A 21,467-nucleotide genomic window follows, 5' to 3' on the forward strand; every position below is an offset into this window, starting at 1 on the left:
AGTAGTAGAGGCAGAGAGAGAAAGAGAGAGGTGGGGAGGGAGGAAGGGGAGGGGAGGGGAGGGGACGGGAGGGGAGGGGAGGAGAAGTAGAGGAGTAGAGGCTGGCCATGAGCATGTGGAGAGGGGGGAAGAGAAGTGGGAAGGGGTGAGGGGACAGAGAAAAGCAAGAGCAAGAGAGAGAGGAGGGGGCAAGCAGCCCCTTTTATAGTGGGCCATGCCTACCTGGCTGTTGCCAGGTAACTGTGGGGTGGAGCATACCTGGCTGTTGCCACTTACTGTGGGGGTGGAGTTTAGACAGAATGCTAACAGTTGTAACTTCAATTCTAAGGAATCTGATGCCCTTCTCTGGCCTCTTTCCATCCTGTACGTCCTGAGCTGATGTCCAGCTGTCATGCTCTGTATTTCTTTGCTTTCCTCAAACTTTGGAAAAGCTATTTCACCTTGCTCCTGGGACTTACACTGCCCTCCCAGGGAGAGCCACATTCCAGAGTGAACAGAGGTGAGCATCTCTGCCCCTTGACTTTTGATGAGGCTATGTTTAGAAAGCCATCATAAGTAGAAAGTATCTCAAGTCAAACATGGATTTCTGTAACCTGAAACTGGAGTGGGTGGCTACTCAAATAGGTCACTCTAGCGGGGCACAGTGGCACATGTGTGTTATCCTATGAGAGTCAATTATGATGCAATATGGGAATGGTGGTGCACACCTTTAATCTCAGCACTTGGAAGGCATAGACAGGTGGATCTCTGGAGAGAGAGAGAGAGAGAGAGAGAGAGAGAGAGAGAGAGAGAGAGAGAGAGAGAAAGAGAAAGAGAGGAAGAAGAAGAAGGAGGAGGAGGAGGAGGAGGAGGAGGAGGAGGAGGAGGAGGAGGAGGAGGAAGGAGGAAGGAGGAAGGAGGAAGGAGGAAGGAGGAAGGAGGAAGGGGGAAGGAGGAAGGGAGGGGTGGGCACTAACAGTCCACAACTCCTCAGAAAAGGCTAGGGCATCATGGGCATCTCCTCTATCCATAATGGATGTTGAAGGGCCCAATCTGAGAAGACTAATTGGGAAGAAAATAAAGTTTAGAGGGAAAGGAAGGGAGACAACAGTGGGTAACAGGCAATCTTTTTCATTTCATTCTATGCCAGTAAATAAAATGTTTCCACTATGAAGCGGAGGAGGGGCAGGTCTAGTGATACAGTCATGTGATTTTAGCATGTAGGAGATGGAAACAGGAGGGTTGTTGAGGTATACAAGGACTGGGGTATACAGTGAGACCCTGTCTCAATAAAGGAGAAAACAGTGTTTTGGTACATCAGTTGTCAAAGCTGTCAGCTTGGTAGCACAGGACACTGCAGAGCTTCCTCTTTGCTTGCTGACTTCAGGCTGTCCAGGACCATCAGAAAGCACCACATCACGCATCTCCAGCCACCGCAAGATCAAAATTAAGAACAGTCTGTACTGGGTGTCTGCTACTTTTGCAATACCATAAAGCTGAAAAACCGAGAGTCTAACTACCATAAGCTGGGAACCATCTATACCTACAATCCAGCTTCCTGGTGAGGTGACTTTAGGATGTTGCTCACACACTTTTTCAAAGTCTCTCCGAGATGACACGCCATTTGCCACTATGGTGGCTGACTGGATAATTATGTTGTCTTTATTGTCCACATTGTATTCACTGTCACGCTTACTCACTGTCTGGATTGACTTGTTAAGATTGACAAAACAGAGCTCCAGAAGGCTGGGAGGCTTAGACTGCAGCGATGAGCTTCTCATGGTTGTAGGGTCAGAAAGTCCAGGACTAAGGTATTGACACTGTTAAGATTCCTCGGACTGCCTCTATCGAGGGCTTGCTGCAGCTCCTCTGGTCTACAATGTCCTCCTCAGGCTACAAATGTGTCTGAGGCTCCTCCTGGGATAGGGATACCAATCGTACTGGATAAGGGCCCACCCTGAAGACCATGTCTCTGTCTCTTTCTCTATTCACATTTGATGAACTGGAGATTAGAACCTTAACATTTGAATTTCAGGGGCGTAGTATCTGCCCCAGAATGCTAACCTATCACCATTTATGATCCTTTCCTGATGAACTAGAGTCTTAATCCAGACACTGCTTCTAGAAGCATCTAAATTAAAGAAGTCTCTAAAATATAAGGATTTTAAGAAAGGCTATAGGCTTTTTAAGTTAAAATATATTTTAGAGTTCTTTTGTTTATATATATCAGTATTTGGCCTGTATGTATGTTTGTGGACCACATAGGTTCCAGGGAGGTCAGAAGAGAGCAGCAGATGCCCTGGAACTGGAGCTGAAAAAGGTTGTAAGTTGCCATATGGGTACTAGAAATGGAACCCTAGTCCTCTGCAAGAGAAGCCAGTGCTCTTACCACTGAGCCGTGTCTCCAGACTCTCTTATATCTACACTCCAGGATGTGCCCAGTTTCCCCTATTCCATTAGCTCTTTCTGTAGTGCTGGGGATTGAACCAGGGCTAGGGTATATCCCTGCTGATGGCTCTGTACTGTGTTAGGTTTTATTGATCTTACCCAAGCAGAGGGCTGTGAATGGAGGAGATAACAAATACAGCCTAACTAACTCAAGGAAGCAATGTTAGTACCACTCTTCTTTGGAAATGAAATTACCCTAGAGTAAGAAACATCTAATTAACAAAAATAATTACTCTTTAAAATTTTTAATTACATTTTATTTATGTATTGAGTAGCAAGTATTTGGGGGTTAAAGAACAACATTCCAGAGTCTGTTCCTGGGACCATGTGGGTCCCAGGAATAGAACTCAAGTAGTCAGGCTATGCCTTTAACCTCAGGACCATCTCAATACTCCATTTGCTGTTCAATAAGGTAAAATCCCTGTTTAGTCTATTACTTGGAAATAGATACTTCTGTGAGATACTTAATGAGCAGTAAGATACAGTTCTGAGTTGATTACTGGTTTAATGGTCTCTATTAAAGGTACTCCTTGTAGTGTGGAATGTTGCTAGCAGGGGAAGGTTTTTGAGGTGACCAGGGTTAGAACTCTCTAGAAATCCATTCCTCTCGATTGTACTGTGAACTTAAATGTGCTTGAAAAATAGTTAATTATTTTAAAAAATAAGTAAATTAGAGGTATAAACAGCAACTCCTACTGAATCTAATCGGGACTAAAAAAAATACCTTCAGGAAAGATTCAAATTCGTGTAAAACATCATCAATTTACTAGTGCCACCTACTGGTGACACCTGACTATTGCTCTCGAAACTATTTTTCCCCTTTTAAAGCGCGTTTAGATGGTTAGTTGACAAATGTTTTGTTTTGCTTTTAGACAAGCCTTGTGCGATTCACGCTGGCCTCACGCTTGCTATATAACTTAGGCTGTCTTTGAATTCCCACGATCCTCCTACCTTCACCTCCCAAGTACTAGGATCTTCATTTCTGCAAACTTGTAATTAGAGTGCCCCATTATCCTGGGGCCATACTCTTCAAGCTGACCTTTCAACAGCTTTGCAACCAGGTCTTTACTTTCCAGTTTCCCTTAAGGCCCTGCCTCTTTTTCCTCCCCTTCCTCTCCCTTTCCCCGCCTCCATCTTCCTACACTCAACCTTCCCTTCAAAGCGGCTTCTAGTTCCGCCCAGGTCCGGCCCTTTCAATCTTGTTGCAGTCCCGCCTCCACACTTCGGTTCCGCCTTCCCTCCTCCCGGGAAGGCCCCGCCTCCCTACCACGCCCCGCGTCCATAGCCCCACCCTAACAAAGATTTTGACCCCGCCTTCCCCCGCCTCCGGCCTCACCTCCCCAGCCCCGCCTCCTCTGACCCACCCCCCTCTATGGGCCTGCGTGGTTTTCCGTACTCTCATCCCTCCCCTCCACACTTCCTCGGTTCCTTTCAGGCCTGGCCCTGAAACCCACCTCCAGGTTCGAGCCTATCCGCTTCAGGCCAAGACCCCACTCCGCACTCCCACCCGAGCTCTCGTTCCCCTCGTGGGCCTGCCCCTTCGGGGGCGGAGCTACGCCAGGTGCGGCCCCGGGGCGTGGCCGGGTTCTGGGAGCGCAGGTGCGGTTCCGTGTCAAGATGGCTGCCGCCTGTCGGTCTGCGGCTTGCCTCCGTCCCTGCCTCCTCTGCCGCCTACCCGCCGGGGCCCAGCTGCTGCGCGTTGCCCTGTGTCTCCTGTGCTGGGTCCCGGCGGCTGTGGACGCAGTCCCTGAGCTCGGGCTTTGGACGAGGACGATCAATGACGTAAGTGCTTTGTAGGGACTGAGGCGTGGCGCTTCTCAGGCTCTCAGGGCCCTGGCAGGATAGCTCCGCCCGCGAGTCCTGGCCTTGGGCATATTCACTACGGCTATGTCGGACCAGCAGTGGGTCCTCTGTCACGCTTCTTGAGCCTTTTGTCTAGATTGGACTCTGGGAAAGGAGCGTCCCCTCGTCTGCCTGACGTAGGCTTCAGGGAAGAGCAGTCCCAGTGTGTGCTGAGGACGGCTTCTCTTCCCGAACGTTCTTGGTGTTCGTGAGGCTCTCCACCCACCTCTCACCGTGTCCTGTCACGATGTGTCTAGATCCTGCTTTTATTTATTCAGTTCAGAGGCCCCAATCTCTGCATTCCCAGCGGCATCGTTGGGACTGAACACTTAGGCTAGGTTACTGTTACAGGGGCCACATCCTCAAGGCCACAGGGTTTGTCTAGCCTTTCTGTTAGAGCATAATTGAATATGCGCTACAGTCATGCAGATCGTCACCTTGCCTCTCTTTTCTTGGGTTTCTGTATATTCCTTAGCGCTCTTATTACAGTTCAGGACTTCTGCGTGTGTATGTGGGGCGGGGTGTTTGTTTAGGAATGTTTAAAGGGCCGAGTCTGGAGGCATGGGTGGATGAAAACTTCCTTAACCGGGCAGGCTTTTAGAGAACTTCGTGTCCTGTATGGTTAAGAGATGATGGGGAAAGAATGCAGAGACCAAATTATGGAAAGTCTTGCAAAAGAGACAGGGTATCGGGAAGCAGCATTGTCTCTAGTGTCTCTAGAGTTAGGTGACTCACCCAGATCTGATTGGAGTGTGTTGAAACAACGTCCAAGTTCTAAAGATGACATTCGTATTTATATTCCTTCAACCAAAAGTAGTATCATCAGAAGATTCACATACTTCCAAACACAAAACTGCAGAGGGTCAAATGTAGGCTTCTTTCTGTGTCCTGGCTCAGTGTATCCATTTCTTTTTAAGATTCTTCTAAATAGTTGCCCTATATTTTTTGACTGTCATGCTTTGTTCAGGCTGAGTTTATTTCCTGTGTAGCTCAGGCTGGTAGTGTCAGGGAGCCTTTCTTTGCAAAAAGCAGAGTGATTTTTTTTCTTACATTAAGTTGTCAGAAATTTATCTTTTAGAACAGAGAGAATGAGATTTATCATGTATACTTAGCACGATAGGGCGTGCCCATCTCTATTGCTGGATTTCTTATCAATAAAAAGCAATGTTTGTTGAAGCACACTTTATGGTTTCCTGCTGCTTCTGTAGAGAATACAATTAAGCCATTTTCCAAACTCAAAATAAGAACATTGCAGGTGAATCAGCTACGTGAACACTGTTCCTCTGCTTGAGCATGTGCAAACAGATCTTTGTCAAGCATACTTTGCATGGGAAGAATGGCAGGTTCTTTTGACGAGCAGAGAAGTGTGTTTCTGACTGCCATGCTTTGGTCAGACTGAGTTTATTCCTGTGTAGTTCAGGCCAGTAGTATCAGTGAGCCATTCTTTGCAAAAAGCAAACTGATTTTTTTTTTTTTTTTTTAAGAATAAGTTGTCTTTTAGAATGTGGAGAATAAGACTTTCATTTATTTTATGAATTCATCAAAAGGAAAAAAGAGGTTCTTTTAGCTATAAAAATTAACAAATAGTTTGAGCATCACCATATGCCATTTACTAGCTTGGTCATTCCTCTAGCAAAGATGAATTTTAGATACAATCCTTTCTCTGAAAGAGCTCACACATCATCAGGGACAATACATTATGAGTAGATACTTGTGTTACCATATAGCATGCTTGGGATGTTAGTATTCAGTACTGATGGAACTGGCCTAACTCTTGATTTGTGGAGTCTGAAAAAAAAATGAATAGGTATGTTCTTTGTAAGGAGTAGGACAGTCACAGTGTAGGGAAATCTTGGTGTGTTTGTTGAATGAAGTTCTGGAAGGTGGGGGACTAAGGTCACCATAGGCCTCCCTCACTAGACTTCAGCCTCAAGCTCCAGGTCATACAGGACTGAGACAGATCATGTCAGAAGTGAGCTGAGCTTGAACAGCATGTCTCTCTTGAAATTGGTATCTGTATGACTTTCCCTCTGAGATTGTTTGTAATAGCACAGTGACAGATGAAAGTACTAACTCCATGGAAGTCCAGCTTGGTGAACCAGTGAGTACATTGGGGTCTCTGTGAGAACAAGAGTCTCTCTGGCATGGATAAGAACCAAAAGCTATGTCACTGACATTCTTCCAACAACTTGCAGGCAGCTACTCCAATTCAGTTATTTGTAACTTCAGGGAGGACCCTTGTCAGCCTTGTAAGCTTCTTAAGCTTTAGGCCTCTCTCTTCCCTCAGGAAGGAAAATTTGAAGCCAGCTATTTTAAAGCAACTGCCATTTGGCTTCAGGTAAGGAAACACTATGGTTCCTAGGCATAGAATTGCCAAGTCTCCTCTTAAGAGAAGCTGGAAGCAAAATGTTTATTATGTCACTTAACTCAGAACTTTTGATTTTAATTTTTTTTATAATGTCCATCATGGCTTTTGGGGTTTGAGTAGACTCTGAGATCATCAGTAGTTAGTTTTAGGTGCAAACAGCAGAGAGCCATTATAGGGGTTTTGGCAGAACTGCTAATTATTCTGACTGCCATCTAATGATAGATTGAAGGCTCAGGTCTGGAGGCAGAAGAACTAGCTATACCATTGATATCAAAGCAGAAATGTTGCATCGAAACTATGTTGGTAGGTGTGGAGAACTACATGTGGGAAGCGTGTGTGTGACTAGGCATGTGCTAGCGGTTGGAATGGGCGTGTTAGTGACTAGGCATGTGCTAGCGGTTGGAATGGAAGTGAGCTTGGCTGACTAGAGGGCTCCATCTTCACGGCAGACAGTGTAAGACTTGGTGGGAACAGAGAGGAGTGTGCCTGCTGCTACAGTTAGTGTAGAGTGTCTGTTGACATGCCCACGGCGTATGGATATGGAGATCAGTGGAGGGATCTGAGCTGCTGACTTTACATTTTGGAAACTGCTGGAAAGGGGAAAGAGTGACCTGTCCTGTTGGTGCTTGTAATTCCTAACTGCTCTTTCATTTAGCATGGTTCCTTCCTGCAGGAGTTTAATTCTTGGGAAGAACTGTTTGACTTCAGTCATGGTTAATGTTGTGAGACACAGTGGCTGCTAGAGACTGCGTAAAGGAGGTTTGGGGTCACTGGGGAGTACACCCAGGCCTGGTGTATGCTAAGTAGACTCTCTAGTGAGCTACACACTCCAGCCAGGAGAGGTGTTTATAGCTTTTAGATTGACTGCTAAGGTCCTATCAACAGGAGTTTTCCAGAAGTGAAAAATTGCTGGGGAAGGTGAGCAGGCTTTGACTTTGTGGGGTTTCTAGGATTTTGGACTGCTATAAGTACAATGGTAAACAAAATCATTTTGGGGAGAGATGTTATTTATTGAAAGTACTTTTACTTTGATACCAAGAGAACAGCATGTAAAATGTGCAGTTTGTGTTATGGCCAAGCAGCACCAACCATAATGGCCAAACCCCTTGTGTCTTACATCACCAAGCCCCAGCTAGACTTTTCATTCTGGACAAAGTTCACTGTGTGACCCAGGCTGGCCTTGAATTCATGATCCTTGAAAGCAGGGCCACTACTTCTGTTCCTTACATCAATTAGGGAATAGACACAGCGAGACAATTTTAAGCCAGAGATGTGATCAATATATATTTTAAAAATTTTTATTTTTAATTTCTGTATAGGGGTAGGGAAGAATGTGTAAGTGAGTGTAGGTACTTGTAGAGGTCAGAAGTAGGCATCATTTTCTCAGGAGCTGGAGTTATATGCTGTGGGTGCTGGGAGCTGGACTCAGGCTCTCTACAAGAGCAGTAGGCATTAACCACCCAGCCATCTATCTAGCCCCAGTTTTATGTTTTAAAATGTCTTGACTCGAAGACTAAATATGGGGCTTTTCAGATAGTATCATAAGGACTAGAGTGCTGTATTTAGAAGGTAAAACTATGTTTAAAAAATACAGAACGTTTTAACTAAGATTTTTCTATATTTGTTTTTCACTTTAGAAATCAGGACCATTGATATTCAGGAAAACTATGTTTAACTCTACTGAGATCAAGTTTTCTGGTAAGTATATTAATATTCAGTTCTTATATATTATAAATAAATATATTAATTTAAACAAATGTAAGATACATTAAGGTGAATGTTTTTCTTTTAAAAATGGTTTTAGCATTTTAGAAGCTTGCTTCATTTAAGTTGTTTCATTTAATCTATTTGCAAAAATAGATTTTTTTTTCCAAAAATTCTGTCAGCTTTATCTATGGGCTTGGTTTGTATTTCCATCCTTTAAGATCAGTGATCCTTGACTTCTGGTACTCATTATCCACCACATTCTACAGACTTGCTCGTAAACATCTGTTATAAAAAGATACTCTGGCTTCTCTGCCCCTTCCCTGGTCTCTTGCTCTGGGGAAGCCAACTGTAGTGGCATAAGATACTCCAACAAGAGCTTTCTCTGACTGTAGACCTAACCCTTTCAGTCTTAATCACACCACCTAGAACTTTAAGCACTTGGTGGTGCTTTATGGGCTCACACTTGGACTAGGCTTCGGTACATCTGTCTAACCTCCTCTTCTCTTGACTAGCCACTTTTTTTCAGATAACATGCCTTAGTCCTAGATCATGTCAGGTGCCCAGTGCCCTTTGACACCCTGTTCTTTTAGGCTTCTAAAAGCACCCAGTTGTGAGCTCCCTACAACAATTTAGTTTATAAAGAGGAGTTACTTTTTTTTTTTTTTTTTTTTGAGGAATTGTTCTTGTTAGCTACTGTGTCCTTTCATGGTACACAGCAGAAGAGTCATTCAGTGTGTTTTGGATGAGTAAGTGAGTAAAAGAAGCCCCAACTTAACACGCTAGGATGCTTAGTTAATTCCAACATTGGATTTATATTGAATGGTATTGTAGCAAGTTCTGGGTAGCTGTTAAAGTTTAATGACTTTTATCTATCTCATTTTGCAGTGATTTAGAGAAATTAGGTAATGTTTTACTCATGTTACTATTAGAACAGCCAGTTTCAGACAGCATTCTTGGAGCCTCAAGTTTATTCTAGACTGTAATTAATATACAATAAAACTCTTTGTCTGCTCAGTGAAGTCGTTCAGTTGTTCTGGACCTGTGAAGTTTACCATAGAGTGGCATCTGAAGTATCATACCTGTCACAATGAATACCCTGATCTGGAGGAGGTAAGTGGGAACAAGCCTTCAGTGTGCACAGAGCTGTGATAGCACCAAGTGAGCAGATTAACAATGTTAGTAATGTTTAAATCAGGCTTGTGGGAGCCACTGGGAAAGGGCTTTGACAAGTCACCTTAATTTGAGAAGAAAACTGAGATTTCATGTCATTCAAACTGAGTTGCTGGCAACCCAGAACCTGAGCAGGATGAATAGATTTCATGAGTTCAAGTCCATCTCCAAGGAGGGAAGAGTGGAGACATCTGAGACAGGGGAGAGAAGAAAACAGAGGCTGTGCCAAGAATGAATGTGAGGGGCTCCTTATGGCCTCTGGCTAGGAGCTCTCTGATGAGGCTCACGATTGCTTAGAAAGCTTCTCTATTAAGTGCTTGACTTCTATCCTGAGTACTGCTCAGTTTCTATTTTATTAGTACTGACTTTTCATTTAGAGCAGATGTCCCTCAATTTGACTATCTCTGCTGCTTCATGATCAGATTCCGAGTAGGTACTGCTAGCAGGCACTCCACACACTATCGAGTTGTCCTTTGATGTTAACGTAAACAGTTGATAAAGGATGTGTTTGTTGGTCTCTCCACTGTAGAGTTAACTCTGGTTTTTTGGAACAGTAGTTTTAGGATTATGTAATGTCCTGTTTTTTTCATCAAATATTTATTCAATTTAGTAGCCTTTTGAGTCTCGCAGTTTTAGTATAATAACTGCCAAATGATGATTTTATTATTTTCAGGGTTTTTTTTTTTATATTTCTTAGCATTTTACTTTGTGAATGAGCTGCTCTGTTTCTTCTATCTTTTCTATAATCCCAGCCAACAGTGTAGACACATTAATTTTTCTTTCTTTTATAGGCTGTGATGACTTAATTTTTGTTGTTGTTTTCATGTTTTTGTTTTTTCAAGACAGGTTTTCTGTGTAGCCTTAGCTGTCCTGGAGCTGTCTCTATAGACCAGGCTGGCCTCAAATGTACAGAGATCCATTTGTCTCTGCCTACCAAGTACTAGGATTAAAAGAAAGAGCCACTATTCCCAGCTAGTGTTTTGGGGTTTTTTTGGTACAGTCTCTTCATGTCCCAGGCTGGTCTTGGATAGCTCTTTCTTGTGCTTTAGCCTTTACGGTCTGGGATTAACATCATGCACCGCCATGCTAACCTACAGTGGTATCTTAATCTCTTTCCTCACAGTAAGATCATACTTATACTTGATACTGTGTATGAACACACTGAAATGGCTAAAATGTTCTGGTCACCTCCATTATACTTAGTATCACAGTTAATATTTTTTTCTCTTTGGTATTTCATTTTACTGCATATTTTCAAATATTCCAAACTGAATTAATACTTGGTATTCTTTAGATATGAAGGTTTTTTTTTAATCACCTAGGAAAAAAATTGTAGAAGGAAATTATAACTTAGAATTTTACCTTGGATAGGAGCTGTTCCAAAAACATGAACTTCATGCTGATACAGACATCTGTGCTTACTTCAAAAACATTGACTGTTGGACAACAAAAAGTGAAAACTTAGATTGCAGCAGTGATTCACAGGCATTTCCTTCAGTAAATGTGAGTATCTGCCTGGTTAAAATTAATTATGTTAAAATCAATTTATTTGTAGTGAATATAAGCACCAAATTTAAACAATGTTTTATCAGTATTTTCAGAAAGAAAAGTGTTTGTCTTGGTTTTAGTTTTTGTATATGTGCATTGGGATATAAGAAATAAATTGGTATCCTGTTACTTTTTATTCTTTTTTTTTTTTTCTCTTTCTCCCCGCCCCCAACACCCCCTACCTCCCAACTTTCCGGCCTGGAGACAGTCTCATTATGTAGTCCTGACTGACCTGGAATTCTCCATGTAGAAAGGCTGTCCTTGAACTCAGAGATACACTTACTTCTGCCTCCAAGGGTTGAAGGTGTGCACCATTATTCCTCTGGTTTTTGTTTTGTTTTTTTTTTCCTCTCTTTTCAGCCTTACAAGAGGTTTTTATGATCTGCTGTCTCCCATTTTATCTCTCATTTTTTCCCCATTTTCTTGATAATTAATGTGAGCGGGCCCAGTTCTCCGTGGGAACAGTGGCTTAGGACCTCTGGGCAGGTGGTTGTGGTTTGTATAAGAAAGCAGGCTGAGCAAGCCATGGAAAACAAGCCAGTAAGCAGTTTTCCCTCCATGGCTTCAGCCTCAGTCCTGCCTGTGGATTCCTGCACTGACTTCCCTCAGTCATAGGGTGTGACCTGAGAGTTGTAAAAATTAAACCCTTTCCTCCCCGGGCTACTTCTGGTCATGGTGTTTATCACAGCAATAGAAGTCCTAACTAAGTCACGACGTGGATACGGAGGTTATGAATCATTGTAGTCTTCTTTTTTCTGAAAATTCTAAAATGAAAATATCTTTAGTAAAAAAAATTGAAGTTTTAAAAAATGTATATGGAAGCATAACAGACATACAGAAAATTACACACATGTGCCTCAGTGGTTTTCAGAAACTGTAGGCTTTGACCAAGTTCAGAATTTTAGCACCTGATGCCCCTGTTTATTTCCTATACTTTCTCCAACAGCACCCACTTTCTAGCATTCGCCACACTATTGAGGAAGCATGTTCTAAGAAGAACTTTGTGAATTCATGTTCAGAGTACAGCGTAACCTCATCTCTGATACTCAGCTTTTAAAGCTATTTTCTTTTAGTGCCTTTATCTTAATATTTTTAAAGAGTGGATTTTTTTTAAAGTTTTTTTTTTTTAATTTTATTTTATGTATGTGAGTATACTGTCTTATCTTATTAGACACACCAGAAGAGGGCATCAGATCCCATTACAAATGGTTGTGAGATACCATGTAGTTTCTGGGAATTGAACTCAGGACCTTTGGAAGAGCAATCAGTGCTTTTAACCACTGAGCCATCTCTCCAGCCCCTTATCTTAATTATTAAAAGCTACTTTCTCCATGGAAATGTAGTAATATAGAATGCAATTGTTTTACTCTTTTTCAGAATAAAGTACTAACAGGTATCAGAAACATTTCAAGCCAGGAAGGATCAACGGTAAGCCCTTTTGTCTTTAAATCCAGTAAGTACAAAGTATAGTAAGATTTGAAAAATCAACTTGATGATTACTTGGAGAGTGATAGTAACTAAAATTGGGAAAGAAAAGAAGGAACTGTTTAAAACAGTATATTTTCTTTTGTTTCTCCCTATATATTGCAGGAATTATTTCTGCTTTTTTAAAATAATCTCTCTGAAGACTAGCTCTGCAGTCGTTTTTTGTTGTTGTTGTTGTTTGTTGTTGTTCTGTTTTGTTTTGAAATGTCAGCTCTCAGTGCACAAGACAGCATAGCAGTGGGTCCCTTCCAACATCAAGGCTGTATAGTGAGAAGCAGTGTAGCAGGGGAAAGGGAGATTGTAGCATTTAGGGGAATTACCAAGAAGGAAAAGACTGAGTACAAGTAGAGAAGGTTAGGAGGAGTTATGTGTAGGACTGAATTGGGCATAGGAGGACCTAAATTTAGCTTTTGTAGAGTGACTACGTTTTTCCTCATCCATTCCAAATAGAAATCTAATAGGAAGACATTGGCTGCAGAGGCAGGGATAGACTCTTTACACAAGCTATGTTATGTGAAAAAGTAGAGGAGGAGAGGAGAGGATGCTCATGGTGTGGACTGTGCCACATTGACTTTGCAGGGCCATTGGGAGAGTCATTAGCGTCACTGAAGGGCAGTTCTTAGTGTTTTGTTTTGTTTTTTAAATGTGTGTGTGTGTGTGTGTGTATGTGTATGTTTTACAAGATTACTGCATACAGAACAGGAGTTATAAGCTGTTGTAAGCCAGCTGATGTGGGGTGCTGGGAACTAAACTCAGGTCTTCTGGAAGAGCATCAAGTGCTTCTAATCTCTGAGCCATCTCTCCAGCTCCCTTCTGGACAGCTTTATTTGTTAGTGGAACAGCTGGTAGCAGAGCAACCTCAGACAGTTGAATCATTTAGTCCATGTGTGTTGGCCCTCAGCTCCCGCAGGCTGTGTATCCCTGAATACCTCATCCATGGGTACAACCAAATGCAGATCAAAAACAGTCAGAGAAGTAATTCTGTATTGAACATGTACTGACATTTTTCATGTCATTCCCTAGACAATCCGATATAACAACTGTTTGTATAGCATTTACATTCTATTAGTATTAGAAATAATCTAGAGATGATTTTAAGCATACAGAAGGATGTGTAGACTATGCAAATGCCTTGGCGTTTTATATGAAGGACTTGAGCAATCAAGGATTTTGGTACCTATTGAGGATGGTACAGGTACCCATCCCTTGTAGAGACTGAGGAACAATTTTGTAGTTATATTTTGTTTTGTGACACTGTATTACTGCTGTCCAGACTGGCTCAGACTCAATGCCTCTGGCTAGTCTGACTTATTTTTGATATTATCTCACTTGTCTCTCAACTCAATTTTTAACAAAACAATATATAGTTAAAATTCAATGTTTGGTGGTATTAGGATGGAATATGAGAATTCCAATATTAGTTTTTGGGTTTTTTTTCCCAAAATAGGTTTCACTGGCTGTCCTAGAACTCTCTCTGTAGAGTAGACCAGGCTGGCCTCCCAGAGGCCTCCCAGAGTCTGTCTCTGCCTCCCAAGTGCTGAGATTAAAGGCGTGAGCCACTGCCACTGACAGATTTTTGTTTAAAGATAGGATTTCACTTTGTGGTCCTGTATAGCCTGGAACTTTATTTAGACCAGATTGGCCTTGAACCCACAAAGGTTCACTTGCCTCTGCCTCCTGTGTGTTGGGATTAAAGGCATGTGTCACCAAGACCAACCCAGAAAAAATATTTGAGTGCTAATATTAAAGGCAGCACAGAATGAGAATGCATAGGGAACCTGTGGCAGTGCAAGTGGTAAAAGACATAGAGGATGAGAACCTTTTGTTCCCTTTCCTGTGTATGGGGGAGATAAAAAAGAAAATGGCAGCAGGGTCTTCCTTCCACTGCCTGCCATTCCTTACCTTTGTTTTATCTGTTCAGTTATTAAAACTGTTTAAGTGTGAACTATATAACTGTATCTCATATACTAATCTGTCTCAAAGAACAAAGACTTACTCTCTCTATTGCAGGATGTTGTAGCCAGGACCCAGAAAGATGGCTTCCATATCTTCATTGTTTCTATTAAAACTGAGAAAACAGATGCAGTCTGGGATTTAAATGGTATAGTTAACCTCTATTCATACGTTATCTGTATTCTATAGTTTTTGTCATTAATATGAACCTATTTCTGTTTAAAACGTATCTTTCAAGGATAGATTTGTTAGTTATACATCTCTTTTGAAGACCTAAAACTTAATGTTTATCTTATTACTAATATACTTTTTTAATAGATAGGGAGAGATAAACTTATGTTTAAAATGTTTTTAAAAACTTGATTATTAATTAACTCTTGTATTTCTTTCTCTCCTTCCCTGTTGCTGCTCTCACTAGTTTCTCTTTCTATGGTGGGTCCTCATGGGTACATCTCTGCATCAGACTGGCCTCTCATGATTGTGAGTATTTCTCTTCCTTGTTTTCAAATGAATTTTTAAGAATTTTAAGAGTTCAGTAGTAATTAATTGCTTTGTAGTTATTTCTATTCTATTTCTGCTTCCAAAGAGACTAAGAAATGAAGGGTGGGAGAATCAAGAGATGTCTACTTCCTAGAGTTAAGAGGGTCAGAGGCTAACACTGTTTCTCTTTCTGCAGTTTTACATGGTGATGTGTATTGTTTACATATTATATGGTGTCCTCTGGCTACTGTGGTCTGCCTGTTACTGGAAAGATATATTAAGAATCCAGTTCTGGATTGCAGCTGTTATTTTCCTAGGAATGCTTGAAAAGGCAGTTTTTTATAGTGAATACCAAAACATCAACAGCACTGGACTGTCAAGTAAGTTTTGACTGTTTTCATGAGTTGTGTGTAGTGTATTTTAGCTAGTGTGAGCATAGCTGGAGGAATACCCCTTTTGTACATAGGTTTGCAAATATCTATGTTGACAGTAAAGAAGATGGAAGCCAACAAGAGACTATCAGGAGACTTGGAAGGTGGCTCAGTACGTACAGCACTTACTAAGAAAGCATGAGGACCTGAAGCAGAACTTCAGTACCCACTTACAAGCCACATGTGGCTGCACACACACTTACAACCCCAGCGCTGTGGGGGATCCATGGAGCTTGCAGGGGAATAAGGTGGAGAGTGGTAAATCAGGACCCCTGTGTCCTTTGGTATATAAGCATGTGCACCCTGTACCCACTGTTCTACAAAGTGACAATGTTAGAGTAAGACCATGGTCATCATCTGAGCTAGTACATGTGTTCTCTCTCTCTTTTTTTTTTTTTTTTTTTTCCTTCTAATTTTCCCTTCACTTTTCTTTCTGGAAAAGGAAAAATTCCCATTCTCTAATTATATTAAAACAGTACCAAGATATGGGTAAGGGTACCTTAGGTGTGGCTAGTGCTTTTGATACTTTCCTGTTCTCTTCTTTGAAAAAAAAGAAAAGAAAGGCTCTTGGGCCCCAGAAAGTAAGATGAGTAGTTTCAAAATCTGTGATATCTGTAGTCTGTGCTCTCCTCTTCACCCTGCAAAAGCTGCCTATAATCAAAGGAGGCCCTACCATGGTTTGCCCAGTGGGCTGCTTTAAGCTGACTAGGCTACTGTTAGATGTTTCAGATATGTGCCTCAGACTTGTAGAAGAGAGAGTCAAACAGGCCACAGAAGTGAGGGTTTGGTCTTACCACTGACACTTTGGAAGATTTCAAAGGGGTAAAAATGTCCTTTTGACTGCAGTTACAAATGATCTTGGCATTGATTATTAATAGACACAGTGATGCTAGCCAACTCTAGGAAAAAAAAAAAAAACTGAATTGAAATATACATGAAACCACTTTGGACTCAAGTTGCTATTTATTGAAGCTGAGTGATAGATTCATAGAAATTTATCATACTAATTTCTCTCTGTTGAGGAGTGTTTGAAATTTTTGAAAATAGGCTAAAAGCATATCTACAAAAGACTAAAGAAGGGCCAACATGGAGGACTGCACAGCAGAGCTGCTCCTGCTGTATACGGGCGTGTATATGCATGCACAGAGATGTTTGCATATGTGCTCTAAGTCAGATAGTGGAGTGCTGGGGCATATCCCAGTGGAGGATAACTTGCCTAATTTACATAGGCCCTGGACTCCTTTCCAAGTACTGTCAGGGTCAGGTGGAGGTAGTATCAGATGATAAAGCATTAGGATTGAAACATGACTGAGTGTCAGAGAAGGCAGCTCATCCCCTTTCTGTTCTGGTAAGGATCTCTTACCTAGAGAGAGCAAGGGTGGTATGGACTGAAGAACAGCAAAAACCAGAGATAGATGAAGAAATGAAATGCCATTTGGGACCATCAGGGAATCCAAGTCCTTTATCTGAGGTGTCACCAAAGAGGGTAACAAAGAACCTCTGGGTCACTGTCAGTATGTTTGAGGAGTCCTGCAAAGTCCATGTACTAAACATTTTGACCTTGCACACCACATGATCTCTGATGACTCAGCTCTGCCCTGAGTAAAAAGCAGCCATAGACAACAATAAACAAATAAACATGTCTGTGTTGTGATAAAACTTGACTTACAGAAATATGCAAGGATATATTTGGGCCCTGGGCTGTAGTTTTCCAATTCCTCGCCTCTGTTTATTGATGTTGACTTCCCACCACCTTCAGCACCAAGTCTAGACTCCATGACAGAGACCCTAGAGCCATGAGTGCTCCTGGTCTCTGGTCTATTCTCTTCTCTTGTCATCTGACATTGCACTCTATTGCATATACACTGCTTTTCCCTCCTTTTGTGATTCCCAAGGGCTGTTGTATTTGCCCTTTTCTTCCCCCACATATATCCACTTAGTCTTTAAATCCTCATTTCCAGACTGATTGCACGCACCCCCAGATGTATATTAGGTTGCTCTTTCTCCTAGCCCAAGGGTTACTGTGTCACATGCAGCCCTTCCCATGCTGAGTTGTGTCGCTTACATGCCCTAGCCAGAGTTCAAAGTCTATGCAGATAGAGATCAAGGTGCCTCTCTCACAGTCATATAGCAGGAGCACAATGAATGCTCCCATTTCTTTTTATGGGGTAGAGTTTGAACCCAGGGCCTTGCACATTCTAGGCCAGAACTCTACTCCTGTAAGTGAACATCTTAAATGAATAACTGACGAAGGCACTGGAAAAAAGAGATATCCAGAGAGCATGATGGTTTTCAGATATTTGCTGGACATGAAGAGGGATGTAGCTGGAGGAGAGCTATAGTAGGTTTCAGGTTGACATAAGAAAACTGCTCAATAGAGCTAGCTGGTCAGACCTGTGGTGAATCTTCAGGAGGTATTGTTGCCTTCCACTGAGGCCTGAAATATTAGTTGACGTCAATGTCGTTGCACAGTAATTTTTTAGAGTGTGTCAATGTCATTGCACAGTAATTTTAGAGTTTGAGAAGGCCTCCAAAACTATACATAATCAGTTGTTTTCTTGCTCCTCAGCCCAAGGTTTACTGATATTTGCGGAGTTGATATCTGCAGTTAAGAGGACATTGGCTCGCCTGCTTGTGATCATTGTGAGCTTAGGTTATGGCATTGTGAAGTAAGTATTGCTGTGAGGAACAGCTCTTGACTCTCCAGGCTAGTGCTTCAGTTCATGTACACCATGACCTCTGTGGAACTGGGGACTTGTCAGTTGCAGTCTGAATCCTCAAGGGAAAACTCTGCAAGAACATGGGTTTAAAAAACTTGCATGGACTAGCCATTTTATATTATCTCCAAATGAAGATCCTGAATTGAATCCCAGTAGCCAAGGTGGCCTGAGCATCCTAAGTGCTGAGATTATAGGCATGTGCCACCACACCTAACTCTTAAAGCAGTCTATGTCTTATTTTAAAGGTGCAGCAAATACAGACCCAAAGTACAAAACCATAATAACTAGAGACCACCATTTATTTATTTTCTAATGGACATATCATCCTCCTTTGCTCTACAGACCATAAGGCCATGAAGTTCTGGACACCCTGTTCTAATATTAGAGCCACTGAGAGCTCCATAAAAATTCCAGAAACTGAAAGAGTAAAGGCAGGAGGATTGGTCATACCACACTGAATCTTCCTTTCTCAGGACTTCATTTATCTCTGTCTTTATTTCTCTGTTACAACAAGCTTACAGAAGAGGCTAGGGGCTGATATAAGACCACACACTGTATAAGGTGTACCTAGGTATGCAAGAAACTTTGGATTGGCCCAACTCGCAGGGGTTCCACTGGTAATAGTGATAGTAGTAGCAGGGGACCAATGCTCCTAGCCATCCTGGTGGCAATACTGTTACTATCTATGACGCAATCTGGGGATGGGGGATGTACCTAGAGGTGAACTCAGTGCTTGGGAGGACTGTAACCCTTCTTTTGTGGGTGATCTCTGGTAGGTGAAGGTAGTCACCATCTGGGTCACTCCCATCTACAGGATTCATTAATGGGCTGTGGTACAGTTTACCTCCCCAGGGAACCAGGAAGGGTCATGCACTCCCAGAGTAGTCCTCCTACCTGAGACGCTAACCATACCAACTGCAGCAAGGCAGAGGCAGCTTTGAAGAAGTGAGAAGGACATTTTGAAGTCAGCTGGCCTCTTGTGCAAATATTTGGCAGGTGTTTTAAGTGCATGTCTAAGGATATTTTCAAGTTAACATAAGATCACTGGGGAAGAAACATTTATGTTAGCTAATATAAAAATACTAGGAGAAATTTAGGAGCTCTGAAGTGTCTATGGCAAGAGCAGAGGTAGTAGAGTGGTACTAAATGTGTGTGCATTTCTTATGCATTCTTGCCAAGTCTCATTGTGTTTGAGAGCACAGCTAGGGCCAAGATGTCAGGCTCCCAGGCTCCCAGGCTCTTCATGCAGGGGAGACAGGAGTGACGCTAAAATGAATGATGGCGTTGCCTTGACTCTGGGATCCAGATGACTATGCTGTGTCTGGTGTTCATTCACAAGGGCAGTAGAGACTATTTGAAAACTGCCATCTAAGACCAGATGGGCACATAGAAACCAAGCTATGTCAGATCTGCCTTCTTAACTGTCATAATTGTGATCTGCCACTCCCTGTGCTGTGAGGAGGACTCTGACCCCCCATGAGGACTAAAAGGTTTATTTCTGTTTAATCTCCAATTTCTCACATATTATTGGTTAATTTAACTCACGCATGTCTTGGAGTTCTGGTCATTCTTGTAAATGGTTTTTTCTTCAACTTCATTTCTAATTGAATATGGCAGGTGCATTCCAAGCCCTTCCTTGCCTGTCACCTGAAGGGGCCACCACCCTGATCTCCTTTTCCACACCCGACACTTAGCTCCTTGCCTTAGGTTTTGTTTTAACATAACTGTTTTAGGTAGGTTTTCAAAGCCATTTTTTCCCAATTACTCTGAGAAGTGGGTTTTTAAAGTATTTTAAAATGTGTGTACAACCAGTTCTAATTTGTAGGTCCCATCTATATTCAGATTATTAATTGTAAAGGAAAATACATTTTTTCCTACTTATTTATAAGACTTAAAACTATTATTTATCTTTTAAGTTTAAAGATTAAAAACCAAATGATGTTATCACTCCTGCTCTGAGAGTCAGGAAAATAGAGAGAGGGCACTGGTGTTCCTTATGCTTGTTCTACTCTGTGTCCAATCACAAGATCAGTGGGCTCCTCTAAGATAGCACTTTGTGTGGTTTGTAGTTAATAGAAGTTATAGCTTCTGTCAGCCCCTAGAAGCTGGCAGATCTCTTCCTAGGTTCACCAGCCCGTTCCTCCATACCAAGAAGTAGCACTTGGTTATGTTCGTCCTGTAGCTTGAACTTCAAATCCTCTGGCACCTTTGTGGCCAGCCACACACAGTTTCTTCACTGGTACCTGTACAGTTTCAGGTCCTAGAGGGCAGACCAGGTATTCCTGGGCCTGTGATTGTGTTCTGTGAAAGAGAACCTAAGCACTGCTATATGACTAGATAGTGCCCTTTCTGTATTGACACCTCGAATTCTGTGTTCAGATGTTCTCTACTTACAAGTGCTTTCTCTCCCCTACCTCCCCTTCTTGCTTACTCCAGGCCTCGGTTAGGAACAGTGATGCACCGGGTGATTGGACTGGGACTGCTTTACCTGATCTTTGCAGCCATCGAAGGCGTCATGAGAGTCGTCGGGGTAAAAGCCACATGAATCACTCCTTTTTGTTGCTATGAAATACTATTATACTTTGTCTCTTCGTTTTTCTTTGTTTTTTTAAGATAAAGGTATATGAAAAAGTCCAATCTGAGCTTTTTTAGATGGAATAGGCTACTTTTTTCATACTTGGTGAAAGGAGAGCCCAGCATAGTGCTTCTTAAAATGGCTGACAGTAAAACCACCACTGATGTTGCCATTAGAGGTAGCTTCATCCACAAGTGTCTTCCTTAATCCTGGGCTTAGAAGCAGATCAGATAATCAGGATAGAAATGCACTGGGGTGAGCACTCTCCTCTCATCAGCTCTAACTTTGCTCTGACTGGGCTTGTTGTCTGGGGATTCAGCAAGTCCCACTGCTGGAAGAGCCAGAAGGAGGTCATGCTCAGGGAAGACTCCGATCTCGTGGGCAGCAGCACTTTGTCATCTGGGGAAGTGTTGGTATTTTAATCTCTGAAAACCCCTAAGAAAAAAAAAGCGAAACAAGCCAACAAGTGCATGAAAGGAGCTTGGGTTCTTCTTAGCAATGTCATGGAAGGCCGAGTGCTTAAAGAACTCCTGTATTTGCCTGATCCAAAGAATCTTGCATTTTATCCAAAAGGTACTTGAGCTCAGTGGGAAGGTCAGATTATTGTGCACAGAGTAGTTAACCTGTGTGTTGTCACATAAGTTTACCTCATATAATTTTGTTTGGCTCTTAGAGGAGGACATTTTTCAACAGCATTAAAAGCCTTATTCCAGTTGTCCTGATGCATCTGCATTGTGTGTGTCCAACCTGTTTGATTCTCT

General features: G+C 42.1%; 1 protein-coding gene across 2 annotated transcripts in view; it reads left to right on the forward strand.

The window, feature by feature from the left end:
• Positions 1 to 3,898: 3,898 nt before the first annotated feature.
• Positions 3,899 to 21,467, forward strand: part of Tmem87b (transmembrane protein 87B) — a 32,855-nt gene continuing 15,286 nt past the window's right edge. Inside the window, exons 1-10 of one of the 2 annotated variants that reach the window (XM_076929728.1) lie at positions 3,899 to 4,209; positions 8,275 to 8,335; positions 9,360 to 9,454; positions 10,886 to 11,017; positions 12,440 to 12,490; positions 14,558 to 14,648; positions 14,919 to 14,980; positions 15,177 to 15,360; positions 17,981 to 18,080; positions 20,568 to 20,661. In XM_076929728.1, the coding sequence (XP_076785843.1) occupies positions 4,045 to 4,209; positions 8,275 to 8,335; positions 9,360 to 9,454; positions 10,886 to 11,017; positions 12,440 to 12,490; positions 14,558 to 14,648; positions 14,919 to 14,980; positions 15,177 to 15,360; positions 17,981 to 18,080; positions 20,568 to 20,661 (1,035 nt within the window). In that variant the 5' untranslated portion in view covers positions 3,899 to 4,044. The remainder of the gene's footprint in view (positions 4,210 to 8,274; positions 8,336 to 9,359; positions 9,455 to 10,885; positions 11,018 to 12,439; positions 12,491 to 14,557; positions 14,649 to 14,918; positions 14,981 to 15,176; positions 15,361 to 17,980; positions 18,081 to 20,567; positions 20,662 to 21,467) is intronic. The other variant, XM_034495372.2, reaches the window with a different exon arrangement.

Source organism: Arvicanthis niloticus, chromosome 2 (assembly GCF_011762505.2).
Source record: "Arvicanthis niloticus isolate mArvNil1 chromosome 2, mArvNil1.pat.X, whole genome shotgun sequence".
Classification (NCBI taxonomy): Eukaryota; Metazoa; Chordata; class Mammalia; order Rodentia; family Muridae; genus Arvicanthis; species Arvicanthis niloticus.